General features: G+C 40.6%; 1 protein-coding gene across 1 annotated transcript in view; it reads left to right on the top strand.

Moving 5' to 3' along the window:
* Window positions 1–1,059: 1,059 nt before the first annotated feature.
* The window catches only part of DYRK4 (dual specificity tyrosine phosphorylation regulated kinase 4), a 67,112-nt gene continuing 43,470 nt past the window's right edge, over window positions 1,060–24,701 (top strand). The window contains exons 1-2 of the mRNA XM_049882246.1: window positions 1,060–1,097; window positions 9,279–9,372. Coding sequence (XP_049738203.1) covers window positions 1,060–1,097; window positions 9,279–9,372 — 132 coding nt within the window. The remainder of the gene's footprint in view (window positions 1,098–9,278; window positions 9,373–24,701) is intronic.

Consider the following 24,701-nt stretch of genomic DNA (forward strand, 5'->3'; position numbering starts at 1 on the left):
TCTATAATTTCCACATTTGTTTGGATCACCTTTCTTGGGAATAGGCATAAATATGGATCTCTTCCAGTCAGTTGGCCAGGAAGCTGTCTTCCATATTTCTTGGCATAGATGAGTGAGCACCTCCAGTGCTGCATCTGTTTGTTGAAACATCTCAATTGATATTCCATCAATTCCTGGAGCCTTGTTTTTTGCCAATGCCTTCAGAGCAGCTTGTACTTCTTCCTTCAGTACCATCGGTTCCTGATCATATGCCACCTCTCAAAATGGTTGAATATCGACTAATTCTTTTTGGTATAATGATTCTGTGTATTCCTTCCATCTTCTTTTGATGCTTTCTGTGTCGTTGACCAACTGCATGGAGCCACAATTCAGAATTGGGTCCATGGCAATTGGTATGGTTTTGGGGGGGGGAGGGGAGAGAGGGTAGTGGGGAAGTTTGGGCCTGCCTATGGGTTCATACTTGCCTTCTTTACATGACTGACTCCCACTTGTTCTTGAAGACTCAAATTAATTTCAGTTCTTTCAAAAATCTTTATTCGAATGTCTGTTTTCCTCCCTAGACCAGACAGTGAACTTCTTCAGGCCAAGGTACTGTCATTCATCTGTAACTTCCCTTACTTATCATGCTTTCCTAATACCAGGTACAGAATAGGTGCTCAAAAGTGTTCCCTTGATAAATTATATCCAGAATTTTTGCTAGGTGCTTCTGATAGCCTTGTACCTCTCTTGAAGAGGGAGTAGGGATAATTTCATGTTTCTGGTCTGCTCAGCCAACTCTAATCTCTGTCCTCAAGACTAGATTCAGTTCTTGTCCTAACCTTTAAAGAACTGGGGCAAGAGAGTAGGGGTAGGAGGAAGGGCGATGTGTTCTTTAGGCTGATGTGAAAGGTGGTCTGGGACTGGACCAGAGCCTAAGGCCTTTCAGCTCCGGAGTCACAAAAAGGGCAGGAGTAGTTTCTATAGCAACGGAGGGAGGGTGTGGTCCTCCACCTGCTGGACTCCACAGATTATCAGTCCTAGCTCCCTGCAGCAGCCGGCCTAGCAGGCTGCGCCAGCCCGATGCAGCTCCTCCCACCTCTTAACTACACCGGAACCAAGTAAGGACCAGGGAGGCGCAAGGAGCTCGCCATAGGGCGCAAGTCTGAGATTACTGGGTCTGACCGAACCCTTCAAGGGGAAGTGGCATCTGGGGTAATGAGGGGTGAAAGGGGGGAGGGAGAAACTAAAGAAAGGTGTATGAGTGCAGAAAAGTAGAAGGGAGTTGTGGGACAAGGGGGGGAAAAGAGGTGGAGAGTGAACGGTTCGTGAATGCAAAAGAGTACAAGGTGGTACGAGTCGGAGAAGAGTGAGAAAGGCGCACAGTGTGGGTGCAGAGTGAAGGAAAGCACAACTGTAGATCTTGCTCTGAACAGCTGCATCCTTAGAACCCAACATCAGTATACTTTTCTGTTAATGATAGAATGTTGCATCCCTGGCTCCAGCTGAGCGCAGAGAGGGGAGAGATGGATTTTAGGGAACTCGTAAAACCTATCCTGAAACCGTGCCTCCAACACCTGACGCCGACAACTTGGGACATGAGACTTTTTTTCCTCCCTTTATTTTCATGCATGTCCTCTTGGTAGTCACAGGTGGGACTACCCTCACATGCCTCACGCTGATGAGGAGCTTGCCTGTACTAAGCATATTCTTGCTCAGCCCATATGCCTGTGGTCCTGCGCCCTCAACTAGAGCCCAAACCCTTAGACACAAAAGCACGTTAAGGTGTGTGAGGATCATACACCGGGAGCAACACTTTCATCTCAGGGTGGTACTTGCTCCCACTCTGGGGTGATTTCCAACATTAGCAAATTTCTCCTTAAAATGGAGTTGAACTATCCAAATTTTGAGAAGTTTTTAAAATCTGTAGTTAATTAGTGGTATTTCAAAACCACTGCCGTCGAGTCGATTTACTATCTTTAAAATGTCCATCAGCCCATTCTGGGCTTAAATAACTTGTGACCCTTCTAAGTTTTAAATGACTCATGTAGTAACCAATCTTAATGCAGGCCTCACTGTTAAGGCTTAATGGAGACTTGGCAAAAGTATGAGGCCCTTTAAGAATGGAAAAGCTCAAAATGTGCAAACCACAAATGTAAATGTCCTTTGTAGTCGGTATTGAGGAATTTAATCACCTATATGTGGTAGGTATATAAAATCCAGGAGTTCAGTGTTTCTTCAAGCCAGCTAGAATATGTCTAACTGGGTCTGTGAATTAGTCTGTTCTTTCCCTTCTGCGTTAGTCCTTATCTAGAGGAAAGAGAGAAACCTAAAGGGAATGTCAAGCAGTATGCCACACTTCCCTGTCTTTGGCTTTCTCCAACTCAATATTTTTGTCAGCGAATTTGCCAGAATGCATGTTTCTCAAAGTGTGAAGGGCCCTGTGCTGGGAGAGTTGGTTTTAGCTGACTCCAAACCCAGTCTGAGTGTGTTGTAACAGCTTGGCTGCATTAACAGAAATACAGCAACCAGATCAAGGGATGTGAAGGTCTCACTGCCTGACTTTGTATTGGTCAAAACAGAATCTTGATTCTAGAAAACTGGAGCCATTTTAAGAGGGACCATAAAAAAGAAAAAAAAAAACAGCTAGAAAACAGAGAGTGACAACAAGGATGTTCTCTCCCCACTATGCCCAGATGCTCTATCACATAATAGGGGTTTGAAAAAAAAACAAAAACTGCAGAATTCCTAGAGATGAGCAGATTCAGGGGAGTGAAACTTGCTGCAGTTCCAAATATTCAGGTAACAGAGAGGGTAGGTTCGTTGTTCTGCAGAGGATAGATAATAAGGATCAGTAGAGGAGGATATTTTGCTCAATATGATTTATTCTTTCAGTAAACATCTATTGAACACCAAACATATGTACAGGAACAGCTGGGTGTGGAACGGGTTACCTGGAACAACGGAATCCTGGTGTGGAAATATTCAAGCAGAGCAATTGTCAGGAATACAGCCATCCCTCGGTATCCAAGGGGGATTGGTTCCAGGAGCCCCCCCCACCCCCCACATACCGAAATCCCTTCTATAAAATGGCATAGTATTTGCGTGTAACCTATGCACATCCTCCCATATACTTTAAGTCATCTCTAAATTACTTATAATGCCTAATACAATGTAAATATATAGTTATTTAGGGAATAATGACGAGATGTGAGGCGAACAATGCTCAAACAAGGAATGCTAGAGAGAGACCGAGGGTCTGTGATATGGCAGGAGGCTACAGCATGTTATTGGCGTGGATTCAGCATAGTGCTTGATACACATGGCAAATGCAAGTTTTGCTTTTTGGAACTTTGTTTTTTTTCTTTAATATTTTTGATCTGTGGTTGGTTGAATCCGCAGATGCAGAACCCTCAGATATGGAGGACCTACTGTATTAAAGAGAGGATTCCTGCCCAGGGGAGAAAAAGGGGCAAGATGGCCTCTAAGACTTCTCCAACTCTTAGGAGTTTGTGTGTCAGGGAACAATTAAGAGTTTCAAGAATAATATGTCAATCCGAGGATTTCTCTGTGGCAGTTGTTAGGTGCTGTCAAGTTGATTTTGATTCATAGTGACCCCGTATGACAGAGTAGAACTCCCCCATAGGGTTTTCTAGGCTGTAATCTTTATGGGGAGCCCTGGTGGCACAGTGGTTAAGAACTCAGCCGCTAGCCAAAAGGTTGGCAGTTCAAATCCACCAGCTGCTCCTTGGAAACCCTATGGGGGCAATTCTACATTGTCCTATAGGGTCACTATGATTCGGAATTGACTTGATGGCAACAAGTTTTTTAATCTTTATTGGAGCAGATCACCAGGTCTTTCTCTTGCTGAGCTGCTGGGTAAGTTTTAACCTTAAACCTTTTGGTTAGCAGCCAAGCACTTAACTGTTGTGCCACCAGGGCTCCTTCTTTTTGGCAGAAATGAGTGCAATTAAAGTCTATTATCTGCTGTTCACATAAATGCAAAGGGAGTGCCTGCAAGCCCTGCACTGCCACAATGTCTGCTGAAAGGCAGCCCCCGAGGACATAGAGATCAAGCTACTGACAACAGCAATAGAAATACTGAAATCATTACAGGTAAATCTCAAAAGATATGTTTCCTTTCTAGACATCGAGGCACTGTGTACATAGATGATGCATAGATATCAAATACTATGCAATGCAGTAATACTAGCACCACTCTTTGTGGGTCTCTCTTGCCCCCAGGCTTTGAACTCCTTGAGAGTAAGATTCTTATTTATCTTTGAATCCCCCATGCTTAGCACAGTACCTGGCACACAGTTGATGTTCTGAATATCCTTGATAAATTGATCTTAGATTTCTCTTCCTTTGGCAAATTTTTGCCGGGAGCTATCAATTGACAAGACACTGTCCTGGCTTCTCTGAGGAATATAGAAAAATACAAGCTCACCATCCCTGTCCCTAAGAGACAATCAGGATGATACAAAAAATATATACACCCAAGATAATCAAGTAACACTAAAGCTATCGACCAAGTGACAGAATGAGTCCCAGAGGCAAGAGTACTGTTGAAATCTAGAAGAAAAGGATTGCTGTGGGCTGGAGAGATAGAGAAACTTTGATCTGCATATAAGGAAATAAGGAGGAATTTAAAATATTTAGTTTCAGTTCTCAAAGCAACATTCACTTTAGCTCTGGGTAGTTTATTAGTTCTCTTCAACCTTCATGCAACAAAGTCCCCCAAAAATCTTTTTAAAACCCTTTTCCCTTATTCAACATTGTGCTAGAGGTCCTAGCCAGAGCAATTAGGCTAGACAAAGAAATAAAGGGCATCCAGATTGGCAAGGAGGAAGTAAAATTATCTCTATTTGCAGATGACATGATCTTATACGCAGAAAACCATAAGGAATCCTCCAGAAAACTACTGAAACTAATAGAAGAGTTTGGAAGAGTCTCAGGTTATAAGATAAACATACAAAAATCACTTGGATTCCTCTACATCAATGAAAAGAACATCGAAGAGGAAATCACCAAATCAATACCATTCACAGTAGCCCCCAAGAAGATAAAATACTTAGGAATAAATCTTACCAAAGATGTAAAAGACCTATATAAAGAAAACTACAAAGTACTACTGCAAGAAACTAAAAAGGACCTACTTAAGTGGAAAAACATACCTTGCTCATGGATAGGAAGACTTAACATAGTAAAAATGTCTATTCTACCAAAAACCATCTATACATACTATGCACTTCCGATCCAAATTCCAATGACATTTTTTAATATGATGAAGAAACAAATCACCAACTTCATATGGAAGGGAAAGAACCCCCGGATAAGTAAAGCATTACTGAAAAAGTAGAAGAAAGTGGAGGCCTCACTCTACCTGATTTTAGAACCTATTATACAGCTACAGTAGTCAAAACAGCCTGGTACTGGTACAACAACAGGCACATAGACCAATGGAACAGAATTGAGAACCCAGATATAAAACCATCCACATATGAGCAGCTGATATTTGACAAAGGCCCAATGTCAGTTAATTGGGGAAAAGATAGTCTTTCTAACAAATGGTGCTGGCATAACTGGCTATCCATTTGCAAAAGAATGAAACAGGACCCATACCTCCCACCATGCACAAAAACTAACTCCAAGTGGATCAGAGACCTAAACATAAAGACTAAAACGATAAAGATCATGGAAGAAAAAATAGGGACAACATTAGGAGCCCTAATACAAGGCATAAACAGAATAGAAAACATTACCAAAAATGATGAAGAGAAACCAGATAACTGGGAGCTCCTAAAAATCAAACACCTATGCTCATCTAAAGACTTCACCAAAAGAGTAAAAAGACCACCTACAGACTGGGAAAGAATTTTCAGCTATGACATCTCTGACCAGCGCCTGATCTCTAAAATCTACATGATTCTGTCAAAACTCAACCACAAAAAGACAAACAACCCAATCAAGAAGTGGGCAAAGGATATGAACACGCACTTCTCTAAAGAAGATATTCAGGCAGTTAACAGATACATGAGAAAATGCTCTTGGTCATTAGCCATTAGAGAAATGCAAATTAAAACTACGATGAGATTCCATCTCACTCCAACAAGTCTGGCATTAATCCAAAAAACACAAAATAATAAATGTTGGAGAGGCTGCGGAGAGATTGGAACTCTCATACACTGCTGGTGGGAATGTAAAATGGTACAACCACTTTGGAAATCTATTTGGCGTTTTCTTAAAAAGTTAGAAATGGAACTACCATACAACCCAGAAATCCCACTCCTTGGAATATACCCTAGAGAAATAAGAGCCTTCACACGAACAGATATATGCACGCCCATATTTATTGCAGCTCTGTTTACAATAGCAAAAAGCTGGAAGCAACCAAGGTGTCCATCAACGGATGAATGGTTAAATAAATTGTGGTATATTCACACAATGGAATACTACACATCGATAAAGAACAGTGAGGAATCTGTGAAACATTTCATGACATGGAGGAACCTGGACGGCGTTATGCTGAGTGAAATTAGTCAGAGGCAAAAGGACAAATATTGTATAAGACCACTATTATAAGATCTTGAGCAATAGTATAAACCGAGAACACATACTTTTGTGGTTACGAGGCCGGGGGTGGGGGCGGGTGGGAGAGGGTTATTTACTGATTAGTTAGTAGATAAGAACTACTTTAGGTGAAGGAAAGGACAATACTCAATAAACGGAAGGTCAGCTCAACTGGACTGGACCAAAAGCAAAGAAGTTTCTGGGATAAACTGAATGCTTCGAAGGTCAGTGGAGCAAGGGCGGGGGTTTGGGGACTACGGCTTAAGGGGACTTCTAAGTCAATTGGCAAAATAATTCTATTATGAAAACATTCTGCATCCCACTTTGAAATGTGGCATCTGGGGTCTTAAATGCTAACAAGCGACCATCTAAGATGCATCAAGTGGTCTCAACCCACCTGGATCAAAGGAGAATGAAGATCACCAAGGTCATACGATAACTATGAGCCCAAGAGACAGAAAGGGCCACATGAACCAGAGACTTACATCATCCTGAGACCAGAAGAACTAGATGGTGGCCAGCCACAACCGATGACTGCCCTGACAGGGAACACAACAGAGAACCCCTGAGGGAGCAGGAGGTCAGTGGGATACAGACCCCAAATTCTCATAAAAAGACCATAGTTAATGGTCTGACGGAGACTAGAGGACTCCCGGCGGTCATGGTCTCCAAACCTTCTGTTGGCCCAGGACAGGAACCATTCCCGAAGACAACTCAGCAGTCATAAACAGGACTGGACAGTGGGTAGGAGAGAGATGCTGATGAAGAGTGAGCTACTTGTATCAGGTGGACACTTGAGATTGTGTTGGCATCTCCTGTCTGGAGGGGAGATAGGAGGGTAGAAAGGGTTAGAAACTGGCAAAATTGTCACGAAAGGAGAGACTGGAAGGGCTGACTCATTAGGGGGAGAATAAGTGGGAGTATGGAGTAAGGTGTATATAAGCTTATATGTGACAGACTGACTTGATTTATAAACCTTCACTTAAAAAAAAATTTTTTTTAAGCTCAATAAAAATTATTTAAAAAAAAAAAAAAAACCCTGCATAGTTCACCACATTTTGAGGATGAAAAGTAGTGTTTGCAAAGCTTTGAGTACAGGCTAAGTGTTTTTGTTGGAAGGCAGGTTGAACCCATAAAGAAAGAAAGGTAGAAAATAGAGTCTTTGATAACCACTGAATTATCCAGGGGAGGGGAGCTATGGAGTAAGTCACAACAGAATGTTTTGTTTTCATTGTGATAATGTCATGGATTGAATTGTGTCCCCCCAAAACATGTGTCGACTTAATTAGGCCATAGTTCCCAGTATTATGTGGTTGACCACTATTCTGTGATTTTTCTATGTGATATAAATCATAATCTCTGCCTGTGGTTAAAGAGGATTAGGATGGGATGTAACACCCTTTCTCAGGTCACATCTCTGAGCCAATGTAAGAGGAGTTTCCCTGGGTTGTGGCCTGTACCACCTTTTATCTTACAAGAGATACAAGGAAAGTGATGCAAGCAGAGTTGGGAGCCTAAGAAAGAAGCACCGGAACAGAGCGCGTCCTTTGCACCTGGGGTTCCTGCATGGAGAAGCTCCTAGTCCAGGGGAAGATTGATGAGAAGGACCTTCCTCCAGAGCTGACAGAGAGAGAGAAAGCCTTCCCCTGGGGCTGATACCCTGAATTTGTTCTTCTAGCCTACTAGAGTGTGAGAAAATAAATTTCTCTTTGTTAAAGCCATTCACTTGTGGTATTTCTGTTATAGCAGCACTAGATGATTAAGACATAGTATTTTCATAGAATTCAAATCAAAGAAGCTTAGAATTAGAAGGGACTTTGGAGGTCATCTAGTCCAGTCTCCTCATTTATAAACTTGCTTTAACTCTATTCCATAAAATGAGCCGACTTGTTTTTTTCATCTTACAGTGAGTTGAATAATTATAAGGCTGTGCTCTGAATGAAGGAGCCCTGGTGGTGTGGTGGTTAAGAGCTTGGCTGCTAATCAAAACGTTGGCAGTTCGAATCCATGAACTGCTCCTTGGAAACCCTGTGGGGTGGCTCTACTCTGTCCTAAAAGGGTAGCTATGAGTCAGAATTGACTCCACAGTAATGGATTTGGTTTTGGTTTGGGCTCTGAATGAAGAAGGTGCAAAAAGGCAGAATTGTCCCCCTTTCCTTTTTCTATAGGCATTAAAACTGTCCAAGTAGCCATTCATATATGTATGCTTTAGGGAAAAGGGTGTTTGTGGCAAGAAAATGTGGTTTATATTGCATGTAAAAAAGCCCTTTGCCATCGAGTCGATTCCGGCTCATAGTGACCCGATAGGACAGAGTAGAACCGCTCCATACAATTTCCAAGGAGCACCTGGTGGATTCACACTGCCAGTGTTTTGGCTAGTAGCCGTAGGTCTTAACCACTACACCACCAGGGTTTCCAAATTGCAGTTAGCTAGGGGAAATAGGTCTTTTTGCTTGGTGTCCTAAACTGCAAACTACCTCATTATCTCATCTTCCTTTCCCTGCTCTTGTCTCTCCCTCTGCCCTGAGCACAACTGCCAACATGTCCCCTCACCTGACTTCATCTGACTGCCAGAAGGGAAACAGAAAGAGAAGCAGAGACTCCTCATTGCGTGTGGGCCTGCCGCCTTCTTTCCTCCAAGCCTGCCCTACTTTCTTCCCATACCTTGATGTGTCGACCACTGTATTTTACTTCTTTTGCCAACTTATTTTTTATTGTCCCTCTTGCAGGACTAAAATGGACACTAAAAAGCCAAGGAAACCCAGTTTGACAACCTTTCCAATTTTGACAGCAAGAAAGAAACAAAATTTCTCTTCTGTGAAGGTAAGGATCCTTGAATTTTAGTTGGAGAAGAGAGGCCTCATCATGACTCGGGTTCCAGGACCCAGTGGGGATTGTTGTGCCCCAAGCACGTTTGTCAGCTCTTTGAGGGACTGGTATGAAAGGACCAGGCTGTTTGGCAGAGCCAGGTTTGGGCGAGCTTGGAGATGAAAGCAACTAGAGTGCCTGAGTGTAGTTCCTGAGCTTCAGAACTGCAAGGCCTTACTTTGACAGGTAACTTGTACTTGAGGAGCCCCTGGGTTAGTGTAGGAGCCACAGTGCAAATGGTTAAGCACTCGGCTGCTAACTGAAAGGTTGGAGGTTCAAGTCCACCCAGAGGTACCTTGGAAGAAAGGCCTGACACTCCACTTCTGAAAAATCAGCCATGGAAAACCCTATGGAATGCATTTCTACCCTGACACATGTGGTGTTATCATGAGTTAAAATGACCCTATGGCAACTGGAAAAACAAAAAGCAAAACTAGGCTAATGTATCTTCCATAGTATCTTATATTCTGCTCTCTATATCTGGAACCACACCTGAAGTTTCCTGGAATAGTTCTGAATAAGTATTCAAGAGCGTTTCCAGAAAAGGTCTTTTTTTTTCCCCCCGACACGGACATGGGGGTAGTATTAAGTGTCCATCTTTTCACTCAGATTGTTTTAAAAACTAGCCAAGTGCTGCCACTCTGAGGGTAATATTGTGATGTAGTGGTTTGAAGGTGACCATTTATAAACTCATCTTCTGTTTCAGGTGTATTTTTAATCTATCAGCCCTCAGTCTGAATTTCACAGATTGTTCAAATGATCATCTTGTTTGACATCTTCCGAAAGTTTTGCAGCCAACTTTAGCCCAAAGAGTTCAGGTTTGACTTTCTGAATCCTGCCTGCATCACAATTGGGAGAGCTGGACTGAGAACCATCTCAAGGCCTGGTGAAAATTCTCCTTCCTGTAGACTACACGCCACTCCTTAAAATGATGAGCCCATGTCACCTCCTCCAAGCAGTGTTCCTGATTTAACCCCTCAAGGGTAAAACTCATAAAAATGGACCCTAATGCAAGTCCATGTTCCCCACCTCTACCCCTGTCATCACCAGGTACAACAAAAAAAGTTTATTTTACCGTTTGTAGATGCAAAACATTATTAATACCTAAAACATATTTCTTTGGATAAAACAAAAAAAAAAGTCCGTAAAACATTTGAAATAGTGAATTTACAGAAAAACATGCTAATAATAAAGATAACACTTTGTTAGTTCAAATTTTTAAATAGTATGCAAACAGATTTTCATCATGACTTTTCTTTAGCAAAATCATCAAGGGTTTTGCAGCTTGCTTTTTTTTTTCCCCAGCTGCTTGAACTCACATTTATTGAATGCCTGTATGACCCTCACATGAACCTTAGGGGCAAGCCCTGTATTATCCTCATTTCACAGAGAGAGAAACCAAGATACAAGTGAGGTTAATTAGCCCAAGGTCATAAGCCGGTAAGTGGGGAACAGAATTCAAACCCATATTCTTAGTTGCTCTATTCCATGCCTTTCTGCTGAGTAATGGCAGCTCTGTTAAATGTTGTCCTATAAATTTCCTTAATACATTTAAATTAATTTTAAGGAAAGAAAATTCTGCTGCAGTTATAGTGACAGGAATTGTCATAAATAAAATAAAAACACGACATTCATGATGTTCTATTGTTATACTTAACCAGAAAATTCACAATATCATTATAAAATAACCATTTAAGCTTATGTCTATTGTCTGTACATTGCTAATTATTCTTTTTTTCCCGTCTTTTTTTTAATTAATTTTTATTAAGCTTCAAGTGAACATTTATCATTCCAATCAGTCTGTCACATGTAAGTTTACATACATCTTACTCCCTTCTCCCACTTGCTCTCCCCCTATTGAGTCAGCCCTTTCAGACTCTCGTTTCGTGCCAATTTTGCCGTCTTCCCTCTCTCTCTATCTTCCCATCCCCCCTCCAGTCAAGAGTTGCCAACACACTCTCCAGTGTCCACCTGATTTAATTAGCTCACTCTTCATCAGCATCTCTCTCCCCCTCCGCTGACCAGTCCTTTTCATGCCTGATGAGTTGTCTTCGGGGATGGTTCCTGTCCTGTGCCATCAGAAGGTCTGGGGAGCATTGTCTCCGGGATTCCTCTACTCGCAGTCATACCATTAAGTATGGTCTTTTTATGAGAATTTGGGGTCTGTATCCCATTGATCTCCTGCTCCCTCAGGAGTTGTCTGTTGTGCTCCCTGACAGGGCAGACATCGATTGTGCCCGGGCACCAACTAGTTCTTCTGGTCTCAGGATAATGTAGGTCTCTGGTTCATGTGGCCCTTTCTGTCTCTTGGGTTCTTGGTTGTCGTGTGACCTTGGTGTTCTTCCTTTGCCTTTGCTCCAGGTGGGTTGAGACCAATTGATGTATCTTAGATGGCCGCTTGTTGGCATTTAGGACCCAGATGCCACATTTCAAAGTGGGATGCAGGATGTTTTCATAATAGAATTGTTTTGCCCATTGACTTAGAAGTCCCCTCAAACCATGTTCCCCAGACCCCAGCCCCTGCTCTGCTGACCTTTGAAGCTTTCATTTTATCCCCGAAACCTCTTTGCTTTTAGTCCAGTCCAATTAGACTGACCTTCCTTGTATTGAGTGTTGTCTTTCCCTTCACCCAAAGCAGTTCTTATCTACTGATTGATCAATAAAAAACCCTCTCCCTCCCTCCCTCCCCCCCCACTTTGTAACCACAAAAGTATGTGTTCTTCTCCGTTTTTTCTATTTCTCAAGATCTTATAATAGTGGTCTTATACAATATTTGTCCTTTTGCCTCTGACTAATTTCGCTCAGCATAATACCTTCCAGATTCCTCCATGTTATGAAATGTTTCAGAGATTCGTCACTGTTCTTTATCAATGCGTAGTATTCCATTGTGTGAATATACCACAATTTATTTACCCATTCATCCGTTGACGGACATCTTGGTTGCTTCCCAGCTTTTTGCTATTGTAAACAGAGCTGCAATAAACATGGGTGTGCATATATCTGTTTGTGTGAAGGCTCTTGTATCTCTAGGGTATATTCCGAGGAGTGGGATTTCTGAGTTGTATGGTAGTTCTATTTCTAACTGTTTAAGGTAACGCCAGATGGATTTCCAAAGTGGTTGTACTATTTTACAATCCCACCAGCAGTGTATGAGAGTTCCAATCTCTCCGCAGCCTCTCCAACATTTATTATTTTGTGTTTTTTGAATTAATGCCAGTCTAGTTGGTGTGAGATGGAATCTCATCGTAGTTTTAATTTGCATTTCTCTAATGGCTGATGATCGGGAGCATTTTCTCATGTATCTGTTGGCTGCCTGAATATCTTCTTTAGTGAAATGTGTGTTCATATCCTTTGCCCACTTCTTGATTGGGTTGTTTGTCTTTTTGTGGTTGAGTTTTGACAGAATCATGTAGATTTTAGAGATCAGGCGCTGGTCAGAGATGTCATAGCTGAATATTCTTTCCCAGTCTGTAGGTGGTCTTTTTACTCTTTTGGTGAAGTCTTTAGATGAGCATAGGTGTTTGATTTTTAGGAGCTCCCAGTTATCTGGTTTCTCTTCATCATTTTTGGTAATGTTTTGTATTCTGTTTATGCCCTGTATTAGGGCTCCTAGGGTTGTCCCTATTTTTTCTTCCATGATCTTTATCGTTTTAGTCTTCATGTTTAGGTCTCTGATCCACTTGGAGTTAGTTTTTGTGCATGGTGTGAGGTATGGGTCCTGTTTCATTCTTTTGCAAATGGATATCCAGTTATGCCAGCACCATTTGTTAAAAAGATTATCATTTCCCCAATTAACTGACACTGGTCCTTTGTCAAATATCAGCTGCTCATACATGGATGGATTTATATCTGGGTTCTCAATTCTGTTCCATTGGTCTATGTGCCTGTTGTTGTACCAGTACCAGGCTGTTTTGACTACTGTAGCTGTATAATAGGTTCTGAAATCAGGTAGAGTGAGGCCTCCCACTTTGTTCTTCTTTTTCAGTAATGCTTTACTTATCCGGGGGTTCTTTCCCTTCCATATGAAATTGGTGATTTGTTTCTCTATCCCCTTAAAATATGACATTGGAATTTGGATTGGAAGTGCGTTATATGTATAGATGGCTTTTGGTAGAATAGACATTTTTACTATGTTAAGTCTTCCTATCCATGAGCAGGGTATGTTTTTCCACTTAAGTATGTCCTTTTGAATTTCTTGTAGTAGAGCTTTGTAGTTTTCTTTGTATAGGTCTTTTACATCCTTGGTAAGATTTATTCCTAAGTATCTTATCTTCTTGGGGGCTACTGTGAATGGTATTGATTTGGTTATTTCCTCTTCGGTGTTCTTTTTGTTGATGTAGAGGAATCCAAGCGATTTTTGTATGTTTATCTTATAACCTGAGACTCTTCCAAATTCTTCTATTAGTTTCAGTAGTTTTCTGGAGGATTCCTTAGGGTTTTCCGTGTATACGATCATGTCATCTGCAAATAGTGATAGCTTTACTTCCTCCTTGCCAATCTGGATACCCTTTATTTCTTTGTCTAGCCTAATTGCCCCGGCTAGGACTTCAAGTACGATGTTGAATAAGAGCGGTGATAAAGGGCATCCTTGTCTGGTTCCCTTTCTCAAGGGAAATGCTTTCAGGTTCTCTCCATTTAGAGTGATATTGGCCGTTGGCTTTGCATAGATGCCCTTTATTATGTTGAGGAATTTTCCTTCAATTCCTATTTTGGTAAGAGTTTTTATCATAAATGGGTGTTGAACTTTGTCAAATGCCTTTTCTGCATCAATTGATAAGATCATGTGGTTTTTATCTTTTGTTTTATTTATGTGATGGATTACATTAATGGTTTTTCTGATATTAAACCAGCCTTGCATACCTGGTATAAATCCCACTTGATCAGGGTGAATTATTTTTTTGATGTGTTGTTGGATTCTATTGGCTAGAATTTTGTTGAGGATTTTTGCATCTATGTTCATGAGGGATATAGGTCTATAATTTTCTTTTTTTGTAATGTCTTTACCTGGTTTTGGTATCAGGGAGATGGTAGCTTCATGGAATGAGTTGGGTAGTATTCCGTCTTTTTCTATGCTTTGAAATACCTCCAGTAGTAGTGGTGTTAATTCTTCTCTGAAGGTTTGGTAGAACTCTGCAGTGAAGCCGTCCGGGCCAGGACTTTTTTTTGTTGGAAGTTTTTTGATTACCGTTTCAATCTCTTTTTTTGTTATGGGTCTATTCAGTTGTTCTACTTCTGAATGTGTTAGTTTAGGTAGGTAGTATTTTTCCAAGAATTTATCCATTTCTTATAGGTTTTCAAATTTGTTAGAGTACAATTTTTCGTAGTAATCTGAAATGATTCTTTTAATTTCATTTGGCTCTGTTGTGATGTGGTCCTTCTCGTTTCTTATTCGGGTTATTTGTCTCCTTTCCTGTTTTTCTTTAGTCAGTCTAGCCAATGGTTTATCAATTTTGTTAATTTTTTCAAAGAACCAGCTTTTGGCTTTGTTAATTCTTTCAATTGTTTTTCTGTTCTCTAATTCATTTAGTTCAGCTCTAATTTTTATTATTTGTTTTCTTCTGGTGCCTGATGGGTTCTTTTGTTGCTCACTTTCTATTTGTTCAAGTTGTCGGGACAGTTCTCTGATTTTGACTCTTTCTTCTTTTTGTATGTGTGCATTTATTGATATAAATTGGCCTCTGAGCACTGCTTTTGCTGTGTCCCAGAGGTTTTGATAGGAAGTATTTTCATTCTCGTTGCTTTCTAAGAATTTCCTTATTCCCTCCTTGATGTCTTCTATAACCCAGTCTTTTTTCAGGAGGGTATTGTTCATTTTCCAACTATTTGATTTCTTTTCCCTAGTTTTTCTGTTATTGATTTCTAGTTTCATTGCCTTGTGGTCTGAGAAGATGCTTTGTAATATTTCGATGTTTTGGATTCTGCAAAGATTTGTTTTATGACCTAATATGTGGTCTATCCTAGAGAATGTTCCATGTGCACTAGAAAAGAAAGTATATTTTGCAGCAGTTGGGTGGAGAGTTCTGTATAAGTCAATGAGGTCAAGTTGGTTGATTGTTGTAAGTAGGTCTTCCGTGTCTCTATTGAGCTTCTTACTGGATGTCCTGTCCTTCTCCGAAAGTGGTGTGTTGAAGTCTCCTACTATAAATGTGGAGGTGTCTATCTCACTTTTCAATTCTGTTTAAATTTGATTTATGTATCTTGCAGCCCTGTCATTGGGTGTGTAAATATTTAATATGGTCATGTCTTCCTGATCAATTGTCCCTTTTATCATTATATAGTGTCCTTCTTTATCCTTTGTGGCGGATTTCAGTCTAAAGTCTATTTTGTCAGAAATTAATATTGCTACTCCTCTTCTTTTTTGCTTATTGTTTGCTTGATATATTTTTTTCCATCCTTTGAGTTTTAGTTTGTTTGTGTCCCTAAGTCTAAGGTGTGTCTCTTGTAGGCAGCATATAGATGGATCGTGTTTCTTTATCCAGTCCGTGACTCTCTGTCTCTTTATTGGTGCATTTAGTCCATTTACATTCAGTGTAATTATAGATAAATAAGTTTTTAGTGCTGTCATTTTGATGCCTTTTCATGTGTGTTGTTGGCCATTTCATTTTTCCACATGCTTTTTTGTGCTGAGACGTTTTTCTTAGTAGCTTGTGAGATCCTCATTTTCATAATGTTTAACTTTGTGTTTGTTGAGTCGTTACGTTTTTCTTGGCTTTTTTCTTGAGTTATGGAATTGATATTCCTTTTTGTGGTTACCTTATTATTTACCCCTATTTTTCTAAGTAAAAACCTAACTTGTATCCTTCTATATCGCCTTGTATCACTCTCCATCTGGCAGTTCAATGCCTCCTATATTTAGTCCCTCTTTTTGATTATTGTGATCGTTTATCTATTGATTTCCATGATTTCCTGTTATGTGTATTATTTTGTTTATTTATTTATTTTTTAGAATTAGTCTTAATTTGTTTGTTTTTGTGCTTTCCCTATTTGAGTTGCGTTGATATCAGGACGTTCTGTTTTGTGACCTTGTATTGTGCTGGTACCTGATATTATTGGTCATCAGGCCAAACAATCTCCTTTAGCATTTCTTGCAGTCTTGGTTTAGTTTTTGCAAATTCTCTAAGCTTGTGTTTATCTGTAAATATCTTAATTTCGCCTTCATATTTCAGAGAGAGTTTTGCTGGATATATGATCCTTGGTTGGCAGTTTTTCTCGTTCAGTGCTCTGTATACGTCATCCCATTCCCTTCTTGCCTGCATGGTTTCTGCTGAGTAGTCTGAACTTATTGATTCTCCCTTGAAGGAAACCTTTCTTTTCTCCCTGGCTGCTTTTAAAATTTTCTGTTTGTCTTTGGTTTTGGCAAGTTTGATGATAATATGTCTTGGTGTTTTTCTTTTTGGGTCAATCTTAAATGGGGTTCGATGAGCATCTTGGATAGATATCCTTTCGTCTTTCATGATGTCAGGGAAGTTTTGTGTCAGGAGTTCTTCAACTATTTTCTCTGTGTTTTCTGTCCCCCCTCCCTGTTCTGGGACTCCAATCACTCACAAGTTATCCTTCTTGATAGAGTCCCACATGATTCTTAGGGTTTCTTCATTTTTTTTAATTCTTTTATCTGATTTTTTTTCAGTTATGTTGGTGTTGATTCCCTGGTCCTCCAGATGTCCCAGTCTGCATCCTAATTGCTCGAGTCTGCTCTTCTGACTTCCTATTGTGTTGTCTAATTCTGTAATTTTATTGTTAATCTTTTGGATTTCTACATGCTGTCTCTCTATGGATTCTTGCAACTTATTAATTTTTCCACTATGTTCTTGAATAATCTTTTTGAGTTCTTCAACAGTTTTATCAGTGTGTTCCTTGGCTTTTTCTGCAGTTAGCCTAATTTCATTTGTGATGTCTTTAAGCATTCTGTAAATGAGTTTTTTATATTCTGTATCTGATAATTCCAGGATTGTATCTTCATTTGGGAAAGATTTTGATTCTTTTGTTTGGGGGGTTGGAGAAGCTGTCATGGTCTGTTTCTTTATGTGGTTTGATATGGACTGCTGTCTCCGAGCCATCACTGGGAAACTAGTTTTTCCAGGAAATCAGCTAAAAAAAAAATGCAGTCAGATCCCTATCTGAATTCTCCCTCTGGCTCAGGGTATTCGGATGTTAATGGAGCCGCCTGGGGAGGGTGGGGGAGGGATCAGAGAGCTAGGAGTGTAACACCTCAGAATATAGCGCTGATCCCCGTGTTCACGCCCCGCCGGTGCCCGCCAAAATCCCGGTGCGACGGCTCCCCGGCTGGGACGCTGCTCTCCCGGCTCTGAGACCAGTCACTTCCTCCCAGCAACTTCTCCATCTGGTGCGCCGCACCGCTTGTGCGAACTGGGTGGGCGTCGCCCGCACGAACGGCTGGTCCCCCCTCGGGGTCAATTCAGGGGAATATAGCTGGTCCCCGCGCTCACGCCCCGCCCCATTGCTAATTATTCTGGTGGGCCCAAATAAATGTCTTTTCACTGTCTGTCCATTTTCCCTAATGGACTTCTCATCTAGTGGACCCAAATAGGTTTAAATACGAAAATACAAACAAATCAATAACTGTCCCCAGCTCTTGACATTTTGGGTTAAGATGGACAGTTATGATATTAACTGGAGGATGAAAAGAGTGAATTATTACCCTTTCACCTAAAAACCCACTGAAGACCAGAGAGCTATGGTTCTCAACATATCAACAGTTCCAAGCAGGTGTTGAAAAAATATTTTAATTATCATTGAATTTTGGTAAAATTTCAGCTATAAGGGAGTTTTTTTTTAATTTGATTTAAAAAAATTGATTCTACCTTTTTATTCCTAGGTTCCTTGGCGACGGTGTGTATCTTCCCCTCTGTTTGTGCTTGCTTAATCTGCTCTTTTATATCTCAAAAGAGATTGATTTAAAACACACCCTATACTATACTGCCTCATTAACATAACAGAAAAGTCGTTGCCAAATGGGATTATAACCACAGGTTACTGGTGGTGTAGTGGTTAAGTGCTACGGCTGCCAACCAAAAGTTCAGCAGTTTGAAGCCACCAGGAGCTCCTTGGAAACCCTATGGGGCAGCTTTACCCTGTCCTACAGGTTCACTATGAGTCGGAATTGACTCAATAGCAATGGGTTGGGTTTGGTTTGGATAGAAGTTAGGATTTAAACATATATTTTGGGTGGACACAATTTAATCCATAACACTTTCCTTTAAGGCAGCAGTGTGATCCTGGCCATATTAATATATGGTTCTTTTAAAAGTGCCCCCATTCTTTTGGTTAAAATGTAGTAAAATGTTAAAGAGCCTTGTACCACTGAGAGAGTCTTTGATACCTATGGAGATTTCCCACGCTTCTAACTTAGCTGGCAAGGATCAGATTGCTCTCACAGTGGCTCTCAATTACACATGATCACTCTGCACTGCAGGAAAATGCTTGACTGTTGTAGTTTATTATAATTGCCAGCAGAGGGAACAGTGGCCCTGTCTGGACCTCCACTATTTCAGCTACTAAAATGAAAGATTTTTGGCTATTCTGCAGCTCAATTCAAAGAAAAGATGTCCTAGTGTCACAATGGTTAAGAGCTTGGCTGTTAACTGAAAGGTTGGAAATTTGAACCTACTAGTTGTTGCTCCAAGGAAGAAAAGACCTGGTGATTTGTTTCTGTAAAGATTATAACCTAGGAAACCCTATGGGGCAGTTCTACTCCGTCACATGGGGTTGTCATGAGTCAGAATCAACTCAGGGGCACACAACAACATTCAAAGAAAGTAGTGTTGCCTTGCAGCCAGTTCTTCAGGAGCCAGCAGAGCTCCAGCCAGGGTCTCAAGTTGGGCCATCCCAGGAAAAGACCCTGGCAGAGGGCCCCAAGAGGAGAGCCCTTTAATTTAGGATGTTATTTTACAGAGTCTCTGGCAATGAATGAGTAGGTACTACAAAGTACGTCCTAAAGCCTACTAAAGACATATTTTCTATTTTCAATACTGGAAGGCCAGATACTTTTTCTCTGTTTTTTCTCTTATACCCTTGCCATGATTCAGTTGCTGAATTTTGTCTCCTTAGACAGGCCTTCCTTCACCACCCTTTCTAAAATAACTTACTTCAAATTCTATTGCTTGGGTGTTTGTTTACCTTTTTATTGTCTGTCTTACCCTCTAGAACCGCACTGCCCAGTACAGTAACCCCTGGTGGTGTGAGGCTATGGTGCACTTGACACGTGGCTAGTCCAAACTGAGGTGTGCTGTGAGTGTATACTATGCACCAGATTGCAAAGACTCAGTGCTAAAAGTGAATGTAAAAATCCCACTCAGAATTTTTAATAATTGGGTGAATTTTATAGTATGTCATTTAGTAGTTCAATAACAGTGGTAGACTTTTCACCTTCCACACCGGAGACCCAGGTTCTATTCCTGGCCAGTGGACCTCATGCACAGCCACCACCCATGTGTCACTGCAGACTTGCATGTTGCTTTGATGCTGAAAAGGTTTCAGTGGGCCTTCCAGACTAAGATGGACTAGGAAGAAAGGACTGGCAAACTACTTCTGGAAATCAGTCAGTGCAAACCCTAGTGGTCCAATCTACAGTCAGTCATGAGGGTGGTGCAGGACCAGGCAGCATTTTGATCCTTTATATGCATGGGGTCACCGTGAGTTAGGGGCCAACTCAACAGCAGCTAACAACAAAGTTGTAAAAATATTTTTTATATCGATTGCATGTTAAAATAGGATTCTGACTATATTGTGCTAAATAAAATACATTATTAAAATTAATTTTATCTGTTCCTTTTTTAATTTTTTTAATGCGGCTACTAGAGAATTTAAAGTGACACACAGGATTTATAATATATTTCTATAGGACACCGCTGCTCTGGAATGGAAGCTCCAGAACAGCAGAGATACTTTGGATCTGATTCAGTGCTGGATCCCCAGCACCTACGACAGTGCCTGGCACAGATATGCCCTTGCTATGTGCTTGTGAAATAAAAGCCAAGAGAGTGCTTGTTCATTTATTCCATCTGTAAGTACTTATTGGGAGTCCTGATGGTGCAGCAGTTAAGCGTTGGGCTGCTAACCGAAAGGTTGGCAGTTCACATCCACCAGCCACTCCTTGTAAACCCTATGGGGCAGTTTTACTCTGTCCTGTAGGGTCACTATGAGTTGGAATCAACTTGATGGCAATAGCTTATAGCTGTAAGTACTTATTTAGTACCTACTCTTCTCAGGCCTCGTTCTAGGTGCTCAGGATACAATGGAAAACAAAACACCCTCATGTACCTTAACATTGGGATTCTTTGTAGGAAGACTAGATGTTGCAGTTAAATACTGAGAATGGTGATGGCCAGACCTCATTTTCCTCATCTGTAAAGAGTTGGAGTTAAACTAGACCAGTGGTTCTCACCTGCGTTTGGACAATAGAATCGCCCAAGAGATGTTAAAACTCTTGATTCCCAGGCTACATTGCAGACCACTGAAATCAGAACTGGTGGCCCTGGGGGTCACGGGCATTTTTTAAAAGAAGTTATTTTTAAAAGACATTTATTTAGATATCAGCTGTGGGACCTTGCTTGCTGTTGTAAAACTGGAATAATTGTGCCTACATTCTTTGATTGTGGTGGGATTAAATAAGAGAACATGAGCTCTCTGGCTGGAAAATGCTGGAAATTCAATAAATGTTGGTTGCTTTTGCCTTTCTTCCTTCTCTCCATTTAACAGAAAGGGGTTTCCTGTATGAGACAGGCTTATAAGTGACTCACACAGGAAAGGGTCTCTGAGGATCATTTATTCTGTCTTGTTTCTGTATCTCATCAATACCTTCCCCCCCACCCCCCACCCCACACACGCAAAATAATCTGACCATTTGGTATTGCACAGGAATCGAGTAAACAGCCAGTTACAACTGAGGAGAGAACCCAAAACAGAGATTCCAGTGGCCAATTTTGTCCAGGCTTTTAGTGTGATACACTATTATTTATGTAACGAATTTATCTTTTAAATGCAAATGGAGGCTCAGACTGAAAGAACTTGCATGGATCACAGAATTAAAATACCAAACCATTTAAAATATAGCCATAAGCAGCTAATCTAGAATCGGTGGCTCAATGAAAGATAGGCACATAATACCGTATATAATAGCTATGTTTGGGGACGGATTTGGTGCATTGTTGGCAGGTCTTTTTAAACTAAGAGCATGCAATTTTCTTATGAAACAAGTAGCACACCTTTCCCTTCTTACAGTACACAGGCTTTGTTTGGGTCCTGAAGGAGAACACTTAGATACTTTTTTCCATTCTCTCCTAGGGCCCCACTCTTCCTCCTGAGGTCTACATGGTAAGTACAAGTTTCTTTGTCTGCATTCCCATTGGTGCTCTCAATGTGGAGAGAAGGAAGAACAAAGACCTGAGATCTGCCTTCAATCATTGGAAGCAAGCAAACTAGGGGGAATGCCTCTGAGGACTGGAATTAATGGCAGATCGGCAAGATACTTTAGATAAAATCTTCCTCAGGGCATGAAAAATAGAATCTACCTATTTGGCATTGAAAGTGGGGATGAGGAGATGTTTGTAATGCAAACCCATATGATAAAGTGTTTAGCTTTTTACATTTGCTCCTTTCAGCAATGTTGAGGTAGCTATCATCCCCATTTTACAGAGGTGGAAACTGAGGCTCAAAGAGATTAAACAAGTTACCCAAAGTCACTCTGCTAATAAATGCTGAAACCAAGATTCAGATTTCATCCTGTAATTCATTAATCCTTTAAAACAAAGTTTATTATTAAATGTTCAGCCTACAAAAATAATATTTAAGGAATATGTGTAAGATATTAAGAATGTAATACAGTGAATACCCTTGTGTGTACCCAGCACACAGTTTAAGAAATAAGTGCCCTCTGTGTCCTTCCCCCTTCTCATTGTGTCTCATCTTGTTCATTGTCCCTCTGAGGTAACCATTCTCCTGACTTTTACATCTGTTATTCCCTTGCTTTTTGTTATATGTTTCTGAACTTCTGAACTATGTATTGTTTAATTTTGTATGTTTTGTTATATGCAAAATTAAATATACATGGAATCTTACTGTTAAATATTCTTCTGCAACTTCCTTTTTTTTTCAGTACTGCATTCCTAAGCTAGCGTGTACTGCTTCAGCATTCAGCCGACTTTCACTTGGACGGATCAGCCTACATTCTTTTTTTTTTTGATTGTGCTTTGGGTGAAAGTTTACAAATCATATCAGTGTCTCGTACAAAAACTTATATACAACTTGCTATGTAACCCTAGCTGCTCTGCCTCTAATGTGACAGCACACACCTCCTCTCCTCCCTGTATTCCCCGTGTCCATTTAACTAGCTCCTGTCCCCCTCTTCCTTGTCATCTCCCCTCCAGACAGGAGATGCCCATATAGTCTCATGTGTCTACTTGAGCCAAGAAGCTCATTCCTTATCAGTATCATTTTCTGTCTTATAGTCCAGTCCAATCTATGTCTGAAGAATTGCCTTCAGGAATGATTCCAGTCTTGGGCTAACAGAGGGTCTGGGGGCCATGACCTCTGGGGTCCCTCCAGTTTCAGTCAGACCTTTAAGTCTGGTCTTTTTATGAGAATTTGAGGTCTGCATCCCACTGCTCTCCTGCTCCCTCAGGGGTTCTCTGTTGTGTTCCCTGTCAGGGCAGTCATTGGTTGTAGCCAGGTACCATCTAGTTCTTCTGGTCTCAGGATGATGTAGTCTCTGGTTCATGTGGCCCTTTCTGTCTCTTGGGCTCATAATCGCCTTGTGTCCTTGGTGTTCTTTATTCTCCTTTGCTCCAGGTGGGTTGAGACCAATTGTTGCATCTTAGATGGCTGCTTGCTAGCATTTAAGACCCCAGACGCCACTCTTCAAAGTGGGATGCAGAATGTTTTCTTAATAGATTTAATTATGCCAATTCACTTAGATGTCCCCTGAAACCATGGTCCCCAGACCCCTGCCCCTGCTACGCTGACCTTCGAAGCATTCAGTTTATTCAGGAAACTTCTTTGCTTTTGGTTTAGTCCAATTGTGCTGACCTCCCCTGTATTGTGTGCTATCTTTCCCTTCACCTAAAGTAGTTCTTATCTACTATCAAATTAGTGAATGCCCCTCTCCTGCCATCTCTGCCTCCCCCCTCTCATAACCACAAAAGAATGTTTTCTTAGTTTAAACTATTTCTCAAGTTCTTATAATAGTGGTCTTATGCAATATTTATCCATTTGCAACTGGCTAATTTCACTCAGCATAATGCCTTCCAGGTTCCTCCATGTTATGAAATGTTTCACAGATTCCTCACTGTTCTTTATGGATGCGTAGTATTCCATTGTGTGAATATACCACAATTTATTTATCCATTCATCCATTGATGGGCACCTTGGTTGCTTCCATCTTTTTGCTATTGTAAACGGTGCTACAGTGAACATGGATGTGCATATATCTGTGTAAAGGCTCTTATTTCTCTAGGATATATTCCAAGGAGTGGGATTGTTGGATCATATGGTAGTTCTATTTCTAGCTTTTTAAGGAAGCGCCAAATCGATTTCCAAAGTGGTTGTACCATTTTACATTCCCACCAGCAGTATATAAGTATTCCAATCTCTCCACAGCCTCTCCAACATTTGTTATTTTGTGTTTTTTGGATTAATGCCAGCCTTGTTGGAGTGAGATGAAATTTCATTGTAGTTTTGATCTTCATTTCTCTAATGGCTAATGATCATGAACATTTCCTCATATATATGTTAGCTACCTGAATGTCTTCTTTAGTGAAGTGTCTATTCATATCCTTTGCCCGTTTTTAAATTGGGTTATTTGCCTTTTTGCAGTTGAGTTTTTGCAGTATCATGTAGATTTTAGAGATCTGGTGCTGATCAGAAATGTCATAGCTAAAAACTTTTTCCCAGTCTGTAGGTGGTCTTTTTACTCTTTTGGTGAAGTCTTTGGAGCTCCCAGTTATCCAGTTTTTCTTCTACATTCTTAATAATGTTTTGTATACTGTTTATGCCATGTATTAGGGCTCCTAACGTTGTCCCTATTTTTTCTTCCATGATCTTTATTGTTTTAGATTTTATATTTAGGTCTTTGATCCATTTTGAGTTAGTTTTTGTGCATGGAGTGAGGTATGGGTCTTGTTTCATTTTTTTGCAGATGGATATCCACTTATGCCAGCACCGTTTGTTCAAAAGACTGTCTTTTCCCTCATTTAACTGTTTTGGGGCCTTTGTCAAAAATCAACTGCTCATATATGGATGGATTTATGTCTGGATTCTCAATTCTGTTC

Source organism: Elephas maximus, chromosome 4 (assembly GCF_024166365.1).
Source record: "Elephas maximus indicus isolate mEleMax1 chromosome 4, mEleMax1 primary haplotype, whole genome shotgun sequence".
NCBI classification, from domain to species: domain Eukaryota; kingdom Metazoa; phylum Chordata; class Mammalia; order Proboscidea; family Elephantidae; genus Elephas; species Elephas maximus.